At 39.8% G+C, this 15,688-nt stretch overlaps 1 protein-coding gene across 1 annotated transcript in view; it reads right to left on the bottom strand.

The window, feature by feature from the left end:
* DNAH8 (dynein axonemal heavy chain 8) overlaps positions 1–15,688 on the bottom strand; it is a 283,921-nt gene that overhangs the window by 106,071 nt on the left and 162,162 nt on the right. The window contains exons 59-63 of the mRNA XM_070586021.1: positions 12,353–12,516; positions 10,547–10,739; positions 8,596–8,718; positions 6,916–7,046; positions 1,252–1,405 (exon numbers count right to left, since the gene is read on the bottom strand). Coding sequence (XP_070442122.1) covers positions 1,252–1,405; positions 6,916–7,046; positions 8,596–8,718; positions 10,547–10,739; positions 12,353–12,516 — 765 coding nt within the window. The remainder of the gene's footprint in view (positions 1–1,251; positions 1,406–6,915; positions 7,047–8,595; positions 8,719–10,546; positions 10,740–12,352; positions 12,517–15,688) is intronic.

Here is a 15,688-nt window from a genome sequence, read left to right as displayed (position 1 = left end):
CTTTTTTCCCCCTGTATGTCATCTTTCTTCATATTTTCTTTCTGCATCTCCATAGCCAAATCCCTGGTTTGCCACAGATTGCTAAAAGTGCAACTTTTTATTGAGCAGCTTAATCAGGAGGAAACTACGTTTCCCTTTGCTCAAATAGCTATCACCAAAAAGCCATCTCTTCCACCATTCCAATCATCCCTTTAAACGTCCAGTGACGCCCTCTGTTCCGACTCATAGTCTCAACTCTGGCTCCAAGGTAGTTAACCAGTTCATGCTCCAGTGAGCATTACTGATACGTCATTATGAAAAGAAGAGTTAACACGCAGGTCTGATGGAGAGAAGGATGTGCTTGCAGGGCTGGCCGGCCCTCTGCTGGCATCTGGGAACTTGGCTTTTGGACTGTCTCCTTCATTACTAACTGATACGGTTGTTCCACTGCGTCTAGACTACTTATACAAACACTGGGATATATGGTGAACATCTGCGTTCCTTCTGGGAGTCTGGAATTTTGGCAGTTGTGGCTAGGTAGGGAGTAACTGCATGACCAGCCCTCCAAAAAACTGTTGGCCTCTGAGTCTCAAACAGGCTTTCCTGAACAGAAACACAATGCATGTGTTACTGCAGTTCACTACTAAAGGAAAAGCACATTCTGTACGGCTTCTTTGGTAAGCACATAGGAAGCCTGCACGTGGATTTCTCCAGACTCTACTTGAGGGGTCTTTTTCTTTACTGATCTGGCTGTGAATCCTTACTACGTTGCTGCAATAAATCTTAGCCATGAGTACAACAATATGTTAAGTCCCAGGAGTGCTTCTAATGAAGTACCAACCATGTGGGTGGTCATGGAAGTGCTGAGACAAGTGGTATCAGGAGTGGTGACAAAAACATCCATTTACTGCTGGTGGAACTCTTTCAACTATTCTATCCTCTTGATTATTAGAGAGAGAGAGAGAGAGAGAGAGAGAGAAGACAATGATAGATAGAAAATTTTGCTTCTCCGAAAATAAATTATAAGATCAAATTGAAAATTGAAGAGACAAATAAGGAACCATATTTAAAATCAAACAAAGCATACAAAATATCTGAGGCGGGCAGCATTAATTTCACAAGAACTTCAAAAAATCTACTAAATCTCACATGTTAAGCATGTCTAAAATGAAAAACGTGTGCTAAATGGCCTCGCTTCTCAAGGGTGGCTGCTCTTTCTATTCAAATTTACATTTTAAAAATATGAGCTTTTTCTCTACTTTCGGGACTTACCTCCCCTGAAGATAGCAGGTTGTTAAGATATTCCAGAAATGCCTCATCTTTTATTTCATTGTCTGTAAAGATGAAAGTGATACCTTTTCCATCAGCACCAGCAACTTTGTACAAACCTTTCAAGTCCTCTGTTAGATTATTCACGTTATAAGACCTAAAAAGAGAAGCAGTAGGAAATTTAAAATTAAAAAAAATATATAATCATAATTTATCTCAAAACACCATATAACCCATGATAATTAGAGCATAATCTGCACCTGCTCCAATAGATATTAAGTAATAGTGCCTGCTAGATAACACGGAGATTAGAACCAAATGGCTACATTATGATTCAAAGTAAATATGTTGTACTTAACTTGAGAAGTGAGAGATGGAGAATTTACCAGAAGCGCTTCGCGTTGAATAACTGGGAACAGAGAATGAGCTTTTACTCGCTGAGAGCTGAGAGTCCTCAGCAACAGATTTTGCCCAAGTGAATACATGTGTAAAACCAATCTGAAATTTGGATGAATTTGGATTTGCAAGAAAGCCAAAATAAATTATAAATAAAATTAGTGATAAATTTTATACAGTGGTAATTTGCACATCTAAGTAGCTGGATTCAGAGAAAGCCTGCAGAAAAACATGCATTATGCAATGTGATATCAATAAGAGAGATGTTATAATTATGTGGTTGCAGATGATGAAAAGAGAAGCCCTTGGTCTTTATCTGTTTCCTCTGCTCCCTACTAAATGCATGCGCCACCAGAGATGTGTAAAAACAAAGCAGACGTTTTCTGCAGTGCTGTATATGAATCCTCATGACTATAAGTCCATGATGAGGACTATAAAGAACCCACTCTTGAAGGAGATTTTACAGTGCAAGTAATAACAGTAATATGCCATAGGGTCTAATGGAAAGACTATGGGCCTTGGAACCAGAAGGACCGGGGTTCAAATCCCCATTCTGCAGCTTTAGAAAAGTTCCTTCACATTTCTCAGGTTCTGTTGACTCATCTGAAAAATGAAGATTTGTAAAGATTTGTAAAGAAAGATTTATTTAAAAAAAACAAACCTATTCGTTAAAGGTTGTTGTGGGTGTTAGAGATGATGTAGCTTAAGCACACTTAAATGAATAAATAGCTTATTTTTAAACTGGGGGCATCAGCTACCCCCTTCAGAGTGGCACTACAGTAGAAGTCTTAGAGACCTCGGCAAAAGGAACCCCATCAAAAAGAAAACATAGGTCCCTCACAAAATAATTCTGAAGGGGGGGAATTCATTAAAAAAGAGAAATTGGTTAAGATGGTTTGTTGAGATGTAGCTGCACCTACGTCTGCATCTGTGCTGTGACAGTAACACAGCCCACATCCTTCCTGCAGAGGTGGTGTAGCCAGGTGCTGTCAGAGTAATCCTCTCACTAACAGGCCAGTCTCTAAATCGACCAGGCAGTGAAATCACATAGCTATTTTGGCTATTTTTTTTTTCTTTTTTTGTTGGTGAGGAAGACTGGCCCTGAGCTAACATCTGTGCCAACCTTCCTCCATTTTGTATGTGGGATGCTTACACAGCACAGCTTGATCCGTGCCCAGGATCTAAACTGGTGAACTCTGGGCCACCAAAGCAGAGAGTGCGAACCCAACCACTACCCCACTGGGCCAGCCCCTGATTGTTTTTTTAATTAAACTGACCATTATATATTGCTTTTGCGATATGTAGACACAGTCATAACACACCTCGCCCTAGGTCCTGACCTCTCTTGCTTCTTTCTTTCACAGCTAAGCTTCTTGAGGAATTTCTAAATTTATCTTTGCTTCTTGACTACCTTAATTCAATGTGGCGTCTGCACCCATCCACTCCACTGAAAGTTTGGTCACATTGACCATTAGTTGCCACTTTTCGTGCCTTAACTTAATCAACATTTTCAGGCTAATTCGCTCCTTCCTTGGTTTCTGCAAACCACTCTGGATTTCCTCCTCTCTGCTCGTCTCTCCTCATTCCTCACTGCAAGCAAAGGGGGCTCTCTGTGTTGGGAGGCCCCACAGTTGTTTCCTCAGCCGTCTTTTCTTCTCACTATGCACCCTATGCCTGCTCCTCATTAATCTAAAAGTGTTCTCTCCATGGAGACTTCTATACTTAAATCTCCAGAACCCCCTCCTGAACTCCTCCTCCACGTGTCTAACTACCTATGGAAACTGCATGGTCCTCAGACATCTCATACTCAACACATCCTGAGCCAAATTCTCATTTTACCCTTTTAAACCTGGTCATTTATTCATTTGCTCAAACATATTTTTATAGCGTTGGTTATAGCAATGGTAGACAATGCAAAGGTTACAATGGTCCATCCTCAGGGAGCTCACAGCACAGGGAAGGAGATAGAAAAGTGAACCCACACTGCTTAATGCACTGTGACAAATACCGCTAGAGAAACTAGGGTGTCATCCAAGACCCCTTCTTCTAACATATTTTTATAGTGTTGGTTATAGCAATGGTAGACAAGTCAAAGCTTACAATGGTCTGTCCTCAGGGAGCTCACAGCATAGGGAAGGAGACAGAAAAGTGAACCCACACTGTGTAATGCACTGTGACAAATACCACTAGAGAAACCAGGGTGTCATCCAAGACCCTTTCTTCTTTCCTCTGTCACCCCACATCCAACCAGTTGCTGTCAATCCTACCAACTTTAAACAGCCCCCACTGATGCCTCCTCTCTATTCCCACTGACCCTGCTATTTTAAAATATCCCCGGGATTTGTTTTAATCAGGTATAGTAAGAAACGCAGACACGGAAAGGACTGTCACAAAGGAGGAAGCTTATAATCACAGATCCCTAGAACCAGGAGGCAGCATGTCATGCCACACAGGGCTACATGGGGAAGCATAGGGTCGGTCACGAGGCAGAAGGAGTGAGGGGAAAGCATGGGCAACAGCCTTTATTGTGGTTTCCTTGAGGAAAGCAAAGGCCGGTAGGCTGAAGAGACAGGATTGGCTAGTCTGAATAATTTCAGCAGGCTCTGGGGCATGGATGCTGCCCCTAGTTGACTGGTACTCGTCTCTGGGGTGATTAGGGAAGATGAATATTGCTTCCTGGAGTGTAAAGCCAGATAGAGGCAGTGGTTTGGAGTTTGAGCTCTGGACTGGCTGGTTTACAGATGAAAGGCACACTCCTGGGCTAGTCATTAGCTATCTCGAAGAACTGACTAGCCCTGGGAGGGGCAGTCTCTCCCCACTCAGCAAGGCTCCAGATGCCAGAACATTAAGAATACAGAAAACGAGAAAATATAGTTACATCTGTCAGAATTTAAGCCTCTGTCATTCCTGTCTACAATGACTGCAACAACACCTACGCTTGGATCACAACTCAGAGAGCTTCAGGAATCAGGCAGCAATGCCAGAGTGAAGTAGGGCTGGTGGGTCTCTGGTAATTGGAGGACTGGGTGTCCCATCTCAGGAGGCAGCTGCTGCTCAGCTCCAGGCACCTGGGAACGTAGGCCCAATGTCGCCAGATCTTCCAATTATTTCAAGAGAAGTCAGAAACATGTTTTGTTTTTTTGGTTTTCATTTTTGCTGAGGAAGATTAGCCCTGAGCCAACAGCTGTTGCCCATCTTCCTCTTTTTTTGCTTGAGGAAGATTAGTTCTGAGCTAACATCTGTGCCAATCTTCCTCCACTTTATATGTGGGTCACTGCCACAGCATGGCTGATGAGGGGTGTAGGTCCATGCCCCGGATCCAAACCCATGAACCTGGGCCACCAAAGCAGAGTGCACTGAACTTAACCACTACACCATGGGGCCTGCCCTGTTTGTTCGTTTTTTATGTGGAATCTCCTAATTTTTAAATGTTGACAACTAATTAAATTTAATTTAATTAATCTCTAGATATTTGATGTTTTTTGTTTTTAAAACGTTCTTGTAAATTGTATCTTGTTAAATTTGTATTTATTTGGCAACAGAGTGGTGTGCATGTGTTAATTTAAAAAGTCATCTAAAATGTATATGGAAATGCAAAGGGCCAAATATCCAAGATAATCTTGAAGAAGAACAACAAAGCTGTTCAAGACATACTAAAAAGCTACAGTAATTAAAATAGTGGGTAATGGTGCAAAGATAGATAAGTAAACCAGTGGAACAGACTATAGTCAGAGATATGACGAGTCGATTTATGGGAAAAAAATGACACTGTGATGTGGTAGGAAAAGGATGACCTTTTCAATAATGGAGCTGAACTAATTGGATATCTATTATATTTAAAAAATAATCTTAACTCCTATCTCAGACTGCATAAGAATAAAAATTCTAGAGAAGTTATGGTTCTAAATGTACAAACAGTAAATTTTATTTGTAAATGTGCAAGAAATTACAGGAGAATATATTCATAAACTTGGGGTAAACAAAGAGTTTTTTTAACAGAATACAAAGAGCACTAAAATAAAGGGAAAAATTGAAAGCTTAAGCTTCATTAAAATTAAGATCCACTGAGAGTGAAAAGGAAGCCAATGACTGGGAGAAGGTATTTGCAACACACACTCTGACAAAAAAATTATATCCAAAATACATACAGAACTCCTAAAAACCAATAAGAGAAAGAATCGTACCCCAACTGAAAAAAAAAAAATGGGCAAAGGATTTAAACAGATATTTCACAAAACAGGCTGTCCAAATAGCCAAGAAGAGATGAAAACGTGTTGAACGTCGTTAGCCATCTGGGAATTGCAAACTAAAACCACAATGAAATACCACTCTATATCCACCAGAATTTCTAAAATGAAAAAGATTCACAATGCCAAGGGCAGGCAGGCATGTGGAAGAATCAAAACTCTCATAAACTACTGGTGGAAGTGTAAACTGGTAGAATCACTTTGGAAAACTACCCTGCAAATCTACTAGAGCTGAATATATGTCTACTCCATTTCCAGCAGTTCTTTCTCTAAGAGTATACCCAGATATGTACAAGAATATTCAGACCAGCTCTATTTGCCAAAAAAAACACCCCACAAATGTTTGTAGTACAATGGATAAAACAAATTGTAGCAATATGTGATAAAGCCGAAGATTATACAGTGATAAGGATGAACAAGATATTGGTACATGTGGCATCATGGATGGATCTCACATAAATAGTGCAAGCAACAGAAACGACACAAAAAAGGCAAGCTTGTATGAATCGATTGATATAAAGTTCAAAAGTACAAGCCAGCCCTGATGGCCTAGTGGTTAAAGTTCAGCACTCTCACCACTGTGGTGGCCCAGGTTCATTTCCCAGTCGTGGAACCACACCACCCGTCTGTCAGCTGCCATGCTGTGGTGGCAGCTCACACAGAAGAACTAGAAGGACTTACAACTAGGATATACAACCATGCATTGGGGCTTTGGGGAGGAAAAAAAAAAGTTCAAAAACAGGCAAAACTAATCAATGGGGTTAGAAGTCCAAATATGGTTACCCTTGAGAGGGTAGTGACTAGGGTAGGACATGAGGCTTCCTCCTGGGGTTTTCTTCCTACATAGGTGTACTTACTTTGTGATTGCTCTGATCTGTGTACATTTCCTTATATATGTTACACTTCAATGAAAAGTTTACTTAAAAAAGAAATATACCAAATTGTTGTATTTTTTTTAAGTGAACATTTCACTCCACAGAAATTAACTATAGAAAACATACCGCCATGTTTTATTTTATCTTACCTGGTTAATGTTATCTGGAATATTTGATAGCCAGCAATAAAAGAGGCCAGTCTCGAAAGGCTTTGTTTTCCTGAACCACCGACACCCACCAGCAACGCATTTCCACACGATGTTCGAATTATTCGTGAAATCTGTTTTGAAATAAAACAGCATTTATTTGAAAATAGGATTCAGCTGTTTACATTTTCTTGCACTAAATGGGTCCAATGTTGACCATACGCTTCTAGACTACATTAAACTCTTTAACGGTATCTCAGAATTTTAAAAATTAAAGTTTCAGATTGATTTATTTGATTCAAATCCTTCCCGTGCCCATCTACATTTGCATCATGAAAAAGAGCACAAATTGGCTTTCCTATTTCCTATTTCAAAACTATTCTGCGTGTGTGTGTAATTTTATTATTTTTTGACTCAGTGGATGGTAGAGCTGCTCTTCCCAATACGCAGAAAGAAGATTAGAATTGTTTGCATATTATTCACCAGCCCAACACGTTGAATTATGTAGACACCCAGCTCGTCAACAAATACTACGTCTATCATATCTCTGCCAATGAAAGTTTTTTAAAAGTACCAAAATTCTGCTTACAACGGGGGCAGGAAGGCTTTGGAGAAAAAGACTTGGAGAAACAGGCTTCAGTTTTGTGTTGCTTTTTCTGTGGTTGATTTCCTCAGTGAAGGAGACTAAGGCTCGAGCTGTGGTTCTAATCTTATGTAGGCCAATTGAAGACATTGCTAAAAAGTTGTCTTTTATCATTAATGTCACTGATTGGGAAGACAGTCTAGATGGATCACTAAATTCATTACCACCACTAAAAAGAATTTTTTTAAATGCGAGTTTTACAAGTGGCAGATCAGTAACAACGCCTTGATATGCATTAATTCTATCATTATAGTTTTAATATATTAATCATTTATGTGGTTTTGCACCTAGAACAGGGTCCCAGACCCCCAAGACCTAGTCACAGTGGGTGCTCAATAATTACGTGCTGAACTGTAGGATATGAAACAGCCCTAGTACACGTGGAAATTCATGAACTTTGCAGAAGACAACTTTATGATAAATACAGAACTAACTGCCTCCCCTTTATTAAACCTCCCTACTCGGTGTTTTGACTTCCTAGAGAAACTCCTTTTTGATCTACAAATTATATAAAGAAATAACTCCTTTCTGCAGCCTTTCAGACTTGGATCAAACTATGCTCCTTTTGGGTGCTGCCTCCAGTTGGTTTCTATTTTTTCACCAGTGCTGTATACCCACCCTAACCTTTCCCCATCAGTGTGCCCATGTTCTGTAAGCCAATAATGAAATTGACATTTTTTTAGAGCATCGACTTTTCCCCCAGGGGGAACAGGATTCCTATTATATCAAAATATAATTTGAGGAGGGAGTATTTCTTCACAGGGTTCTCTATCTTACTTTCTAGGAAGGTAAAACTCTTTGACTCAGCGTGTCAAAAGCTCTGAACACAAAAGCCATCAATTTGCCTTTGAAAAACATTTGCTGTCATGTAGGTGGATTCGGGTAAGGGGTTTCTGATCCTTTGTTCTCTGAGACAGTGAACTGACCCAACGTATGGACACTCTTCTATACACTACTCGATACTATATATTTATTGTCTCATAAATTTACTAAGCTTTTACACGATCGAGTTCTATCAGTAAATAGTCAATAGTTAGAACCTTAATAAGATGAGTCATTGCGTCCTTAAAAAACACCAGATCAAGAGTTGTTCCTCTGATGATTTCGTTGAACTGTCTCTGGTAAAACTGAAGCTTTTCAGACAGAAAGTCAAAGGATGGGATCTACGGTGGGGGAGAGAGAGAGAAAAATAATATTTAAGATCCAAGTATTTATGCAAGTAACAATTGTAAAGATACTCAAAAGTAATCCCCCAAAAAATTGCTTTAAAAACTTAATGGATTTCCAAACAACCCAATCACAAAATGGGCAGGGAACATGAACAGACATTTCTCAGCCATAAAAAAGGACAAAGTTGTCCCATTCACAACAACATGGATAGACCTTGAGGGTATTATGTTAAGTGAAATAAGCCAAACAGAGAAAGACGAACTCTGTGTGACTCCACTCATAGGTGGTAGTTAACATATAGACAAAGAGAACTGATTAGTGGTTACCAGGGGAAAGGGGGGATGGGGGGAAGGGCACTAAGGGTGAAGTGGTGTACCTACAACATGACTAATAATAATGTACAACTGTAATTTCACAAGGTTGTTAACTATCATAATCTTAACAAAAAAACATAAAAAAATAAAATAAAATAAAGGGGCCATTCTACTTGAGTGTAAAAAACTTAACAGATTTCCAAAGATTTGTCACAGATTAGTCTACTTTTAGTTATTTCCATTTTCGGAGGCCTGAAACCTAACTGCATTAGCTGGTTTCCAATCTGAAATCATTCCTGATTTTTCCCTCCAAGGACCCCCGGCACCAACTCCTACCCATGGTAATTAATGTGGGAATATAATAAAGATTTTTTTCAGTTTTATTTGCTTTTTCATATTCTTTATGGATTTTAAACAAAATGCAGAAGGTGTACATAGTTTATGTAATCAAATCGTTCTGAAGGAAATCCTCCCATATTTGTTTTACAAATTGTTTCTCCCCATTTAATTCTTTGATCTATGTGCATTTCAGAATTACTTTATGTGACCTCGTTTAAAAAATCCCTTTGTTTCAAACTTCATAAAACCTATACATTAATTTAGGAAGAATGATGTGTTGTGTTGCTATTTAATCAAGTAAAGTTTTGTCATATTTATTCTTAGATATTTTACATATTTGTTGCTGTTGAATGAAATACTTTTCTGTTATATTTTCTATCTTGTGATTGTTGGCAAGAGTTGTCAGACTTTTTCTGTAAAGGGCAAGAAAGAAAATATTTTAGGCTCTGTGGCTCATAAGGTCTCTGTCACAACTATTCAACGCCGCTACTGTGGTGCAAAAGCAGCCAGACAATCTCTAAAGGAATGGGCACGGCTGTGTTCCAATACAACTTCACTTATGGATACTGAAATTTGAATCCCATACCATTTTCATATGTCACACAATACTATTCTTCTTTTGATTTTTTTTCTACCCATTTAAAAATGTAAAAACCCTGCTTAGCTCACAAATCTAATAAAAACTAGGTGATAAGCTGGGTTTGGCCCATTGACTGTAATTTGCCAACCTCTTACATAGAGGATGGGTATTGAGTTTTATATTTATGTCATACTCGGTTATCTTACTGAACTCTTAAAACAAATTTTAAGTTCTCTTGGATTATATTAAGAGATAATCATATCATCTGCAAATAATGATATTTTTGTTTTTTCCTATCTTCTAATTAGATCTATTTTCTTTTTGTCATTTTGTTGCAGCGTATAAAACTTCCAAAGAAATATTAAATAAGTGTGAAAATTGTAGACATGCTTGTCTTATACCTGACTTTAATGGGACTGCTGCTAAATTTCATTGAAAGAAATATTTCACTTGGTGTGTGATGACAGGAATCACAACCCGTAACTAACGTAGAAGTTACCGCAGCTCCGTCGTGGGACTCGAGCGCAGGGAGAAATATCTAGTTAGGTGAGTGGTCCAAAAATCTCTTTTAAAGATGAAAATAAGTACCATTTCATAGATTTTGGGGACTTCAAATGTAGTGTCTTCAGGTTCATCACCAGTTGGTTCAGGCATCTCACGGAGAAAATCTACAAAGTATGGCTCAGGAAGGATATGTGAAGCCACATCTGCGCCAACATTTTCTTCAATTGCACGAATAAGGTGCACATTAAACCACTGCTCATCTTCAGGAGTTATAAATCTGAAATAAAAATACAGTAGTAAAAATGCAAAATCTGGAGGCATGTTTCCCAACTGGACGTGGTTCCGACCTCCCTCCACCTCCTCTCAGCCCCCATCCTGCACCCCCATAGCCTCAGAACAGGGAAACAATATGTTCTGCCTTCTGACGAGAAGGACGCAACTCCACCCACGAGACTATAACACTGATGGTGTCACTTATAGAAAAGACGGACAAAGAGTCTCTCCTTGACCAAACAGTCAGGCTCCTCTGAATTTTCTCCCTAATGAGGCCACGACTTTTGGCCTTCTGTGGCCTTCTTTGCCTCACCCAGTTTTAGCAAGAATCTTGTCAGGTCAGATAGGTCCGAATCCCCCACTCCTCCTGTCTGATCACCCTTGATATCTGACCAAATTCCTCATTATCCCCAGCCCCCAGGTAGTATGTGGTCACCCCGGCCTGCTTTCAGCACGAATCCTCTTAGGTCAGTTTAGCCAGAATCCTCCCTTGCCCCTGATATTTCCTCTTAGTCATTTTCCAACCTCCCCCATCCTGTTCTTTGCCTATAAATTCCCACCCTTTCCTTGTTGTATCCCGAGTTGAGCCCAATTTCTCTCCCCTAATGCAAAACCCCTCTGCAGTAGCCCCTATACCTATCATGACCGTCCTGAGGAAAGTCTGTGTGCCTTATCGTTTTAGCAAGTGTCATGAATATTCTTTTTTCTTTAACAATATGGATGACTCACTTGGGTGAGGGCAAAGGTCCCTAAAATTTGCAATCAGAATGCAGAAGTGATAACGGTCAGTAGTGGGCAAGCATCCTCTTTCTGGGTTTGTGGGCACACAGTGCATGAAGGTCCTTTTCAGACTTACAATATCAGAGGGGGAAGAGAGAAAGTAGGGGGACTAACATTTGATGAGTACCACCTCTGTGTGAGACACCATGTAGGCCCTTTACAACTTTGTAAGACTGGCATTACCACCCATATTTTATTTTATTTTATTTTATTTATTTTTTGGTGAAGAAGACTGGCCCTGAGCTAACATCTGTTACCAATCTCCCTCTTTTTGCTTAAGGAAGATTGTCACTGAGCGAACATCTGTGCCAATATTCCTCTATTATGTATGTGAGACCCCACTACAGCATGGTTTGATGAGTGGTGTTCAGGTCTCACCCGGGATCCAAACCCATCAACTCCAGGCAGCTCAAGTGGAGCATGCGAACTTAACCACTACACCACTGGGCCAGCCTCAAACCATCCGTATATTATAGGGGAGGAAAGTGAGTCTCAGAGAGATGACTGGGCTTACGTACTGGATTTCACCATGCAAAACCTACATAGAACTCACATATTTTAGAAAATATACATAACTACAATTTGCCTCTGAACGCTATCAACTCTCTGATGATGTGATTTAAAAAGATGTCCTGTTGAAATAATACTCAGGTAAATTAGCAGAGTATTTTTTCAAGGTGACCACCAGGTGGGAAATGGCATCAATGCTTCACAAGCCCCAGAACAAAGTATCACAACACTCTTTACTCTATTTATTTGAGTAGATAATGCAGGAATTAATCCAGTAATGTAAACTTCTTATATAGTACATTTAAACTGAAAGACTGTAATGCACACCTGTCTGCAATTACTCTATTGCACTCGTGTTTGAAAAGCGACAGGAGAATAGACAGTGAATTACACTCCTCAGCTTTTATGGTTAACATTCCTTGCCAAATTCTGGAAAGATCTCGAAGATTGAAAATGTAATGAAATTTAGCAGGAGTTGGTAGCATCTTCACCTGGAGAGGAAAACAAAAGTGATAATTTCAATTCACTTCACAGATAAAACTGAAAGTAGAGCTGCTTTTAGAACTATTTAATTTCACAAATCCCATTTTAAGCAAAATAGACTGAGTAAATAAACCAAGATTAAGTTTACATTTTTGTCACAGCACTGATGGAAAAAATACATCATAAATAAACCAACATGGAATTTGGAAGACCATAAGCTCTTGTATAGGATAGATTCCAACACTGCCTTACCATCATTAGTTGGCTTCAAATAAGTCACTTTCCCCTAAGTTCTTAAAAACTATGTGAGTCGTGGGAATAAGCATTCCTAATCGTTATTAACCTTATTAGTGCATATATGGAAGTAAGTCATAACAAAAAACTGAAAGTGAGCTGGCTGTCCAACAGTTAAGAACAATGAATGTCCACTTCTAAAGTCACTAATGACTATCTTCTATAGATTGCTTGATTAAGGTCCTTAATGTGTTTTAATTTCCACAAATATATCTCTTCCTTCCTTCCTTCCTCCCTCCCTCCCTCCCTCCCTCCCTCCCTTCCTTCCTTCCTAGCTTCCTTCCTTCCTTCCTTCCTTTCTTTCTTTCAAGGAAGATTTGCCCTGAGCTAACATCTATGCCAAGCTTCGTCTGTTTTGTATGCAGGTCACCGCCATAGCATGGCTTGATGAGTGCACAAATACATTTCTATGTCACAATCTAGATTTCAGTGTGGGCATCCAGACTCAGTCAATGTGCTTTCATAAATCCATATATCTATAATAAACTGGCAGGCAAGGCTAACATGCAGCTGTAAGTACTGTGTGGTTTTTCTGGGTTTTGTTTGTTGTTTGAACACTAATTTACTGATTATTTCTACCAACTTCTAGAACTCAAACAGGCAAATCTATAACAATGACACATTCTTATATGGTGAGATACCAGTTAAAGGATAAATGTGAGGTGTACTAGGTGTAAGAAGCATTACTGGCCACACTGAAAGATTGCAACTGTTATCATTAGCATCATTTTAAAGTGAAAACAATGACAATTCTGGAGATACAAAGCAAACTCTCCACATGATTTCAGGAAAGCAAATGCCTTCTTTAGCATCTATTCACAGAATATGCCCTTTCTATAGCAAAAGAGCACCCTATTGAGTTTGTGGAGTAATTTTTACAGCCTAATTCACAGTGCAAGTTAGCACAGCAGGTAGCAGGGGACATAGAACGAAGGGAAGGGAAGGGTTATTTTATCAGTCACCTTTCAATTTCCCTCTTTGCCCAGTTCCATTCCAAGCCAAAATGTTTATTCTACTCATCAAAATGTAAAACATACACTTACATTACAAATATGCAAAATAAGGGATAAGGTTATGCGAATATTGCTTTTTTTTTTTCCTTTGCTATAAAAGCCTGCAGCTATGATGGCAGCCATTGGCAACTGAAGCAATCACTAAAGAGAATTACACGAATTCTTTCCCTCTTCTTCTCATTTATTAACCTGCTTCTTTCCTTCTCTGCCAATAATTCTCTTTAATTTTTGTCAACTTCTTTCTTTCCTCACCTGCTTGTGCTTTAAAGCTATGTAAACTAATATAAAGGCGAAGTGATATACAAGCCATGAGTGGACCAAAACAGTGCTTTGTGAAGATGGGAGATTTGAAGAAAAGGTACAAAGAAAGCTGCTTGTTTGGGAGTGGGGAGAGGAGCAAGGTTCACTCACTTCTCAGTGAGTATTTTTGAGCACCTCCCACTGCCCTTAAGAAGCTACCATGGTAAAAAGAGCAGCTAAGTCTGCTGCACCAGGGAGCTTCTGTTCTAGTGGGGGAGGCTGAGAACAAATAGGAAACAAAGATGTTGATCAACACACAAATCAACAAACAATAATGAAAGTCATGGTTAGAAAAAATAAAGTAGGATCAGAAGACGGATGGGCCCGTTGACAGTTATTTTAGAGAAAATGATCTGAGAAAGCCCCTCTGAAGGTAAGAATGAGGAGAATGAGTCAATTGAAGTCTAATGGCCCAGGGGCATGAACTACTTGAAGTGTTCCAGGAAGAGTGAGAAGGGCAGCATAGCGGGAGCAGAAAGATGGAAGGCAAGAGAGGTAAGCAGGGGCCAGAGGTGAGTTTCACGGGCTAGAGCAAGGCAGTGGGTTTCATTGTAAAGGTAACCGGGAATCTACCGGTGGTCTTAAGAAGGAGTAATGATCACTGATTGACTTTTTTAAAAAGCACTTTGGGACAGTGTAAAGAGCAGACTCTAGGCAGGCAAGAAGAAAGTAAGGAGATTGGTTAGGAAGTCACCACATGGTCCAGAGGGCAGGCGATGGAAGCACTTATCAGGGTGGTCACAGCGAGATGGCAATAAACGCTCAGCTTTGGGGCATGTTTCAAAAGCATGGTTACTGAGACTTGCTGATGGATTGGATGCAGGGGCTGAGAGAGACAAATCAAGGATGGTGCCCGGTCTGAGAATGAGGACAATTGGTGCTGCTGTTAACTAAGATGCAAAAGTCTGAGGGAGGATCATATTTAAGGACAATTAAGAGTTCTGTTTGGACATGTTAACTTTGAGATGGTTATTAGAGATCAAAATAATGATGTCTACTAAGTAGTTAGAAATAAGTTTGGAGCCAAGTGGAGAAGCCTGGTGTGGAGGTATTGATTTTGAAGTCATCTGCACAGAGAGGTGTTTAAAGCTTTGAAGCTGGAGGGGACTACCTGGGTAAAGAATGGAGATCGAGAAGAGGTCCCGGCATCAAGATCAGGTGCACTCCAGTATTTAGAGGAGGGGAAGAAGAAGGGGGGACTTAAAAAAAGGTAGCTAGTGAGGTAGGAAAGAAACTAGGAGCATGTGGCCCCTCTGAAGCCAAGTGAAGAAAGTGATTAGAGGGATCATTTATGTCAAACGCTGCTAAAGAGTCAAGTAAGAGGAAGGAGAAACTAACCTTTGGATGCCAAAATTGAGGTCTTTGGTGCCCTTGATGAGAACAGTGGAAATGAAAGCTTGTGCAAAATGGGTTAAAGATGTAAAGAAAGGTGAGGAAATGAAGCCAGTAAACATTCCTATGACAAAAGAAGCCTTGACGGAAAGACACCAGGAAGGCCAAGGCTTTTCAGAAAAAGACGTACATAAGCACATTAAATTGAACAATAGCTCCACTGGAAAACACATGGATATTC

This window comes from Equus przewalskii, chromosome 19, assembly GCF_037783145.1.
Source record: "Equus przewalskii isolate Varuska chromosome 19, EquPr2, whole genome shotgun sequence".
Lineage (NCBI taxonomy): Eukaryota > Metazoa > Chordata > Mammalia > Perissodactyla > Equidae > Equus > Equus przewalskii.
This window is presented reverse-complemented; position numbering and strand designations above follow the sequence as displayed.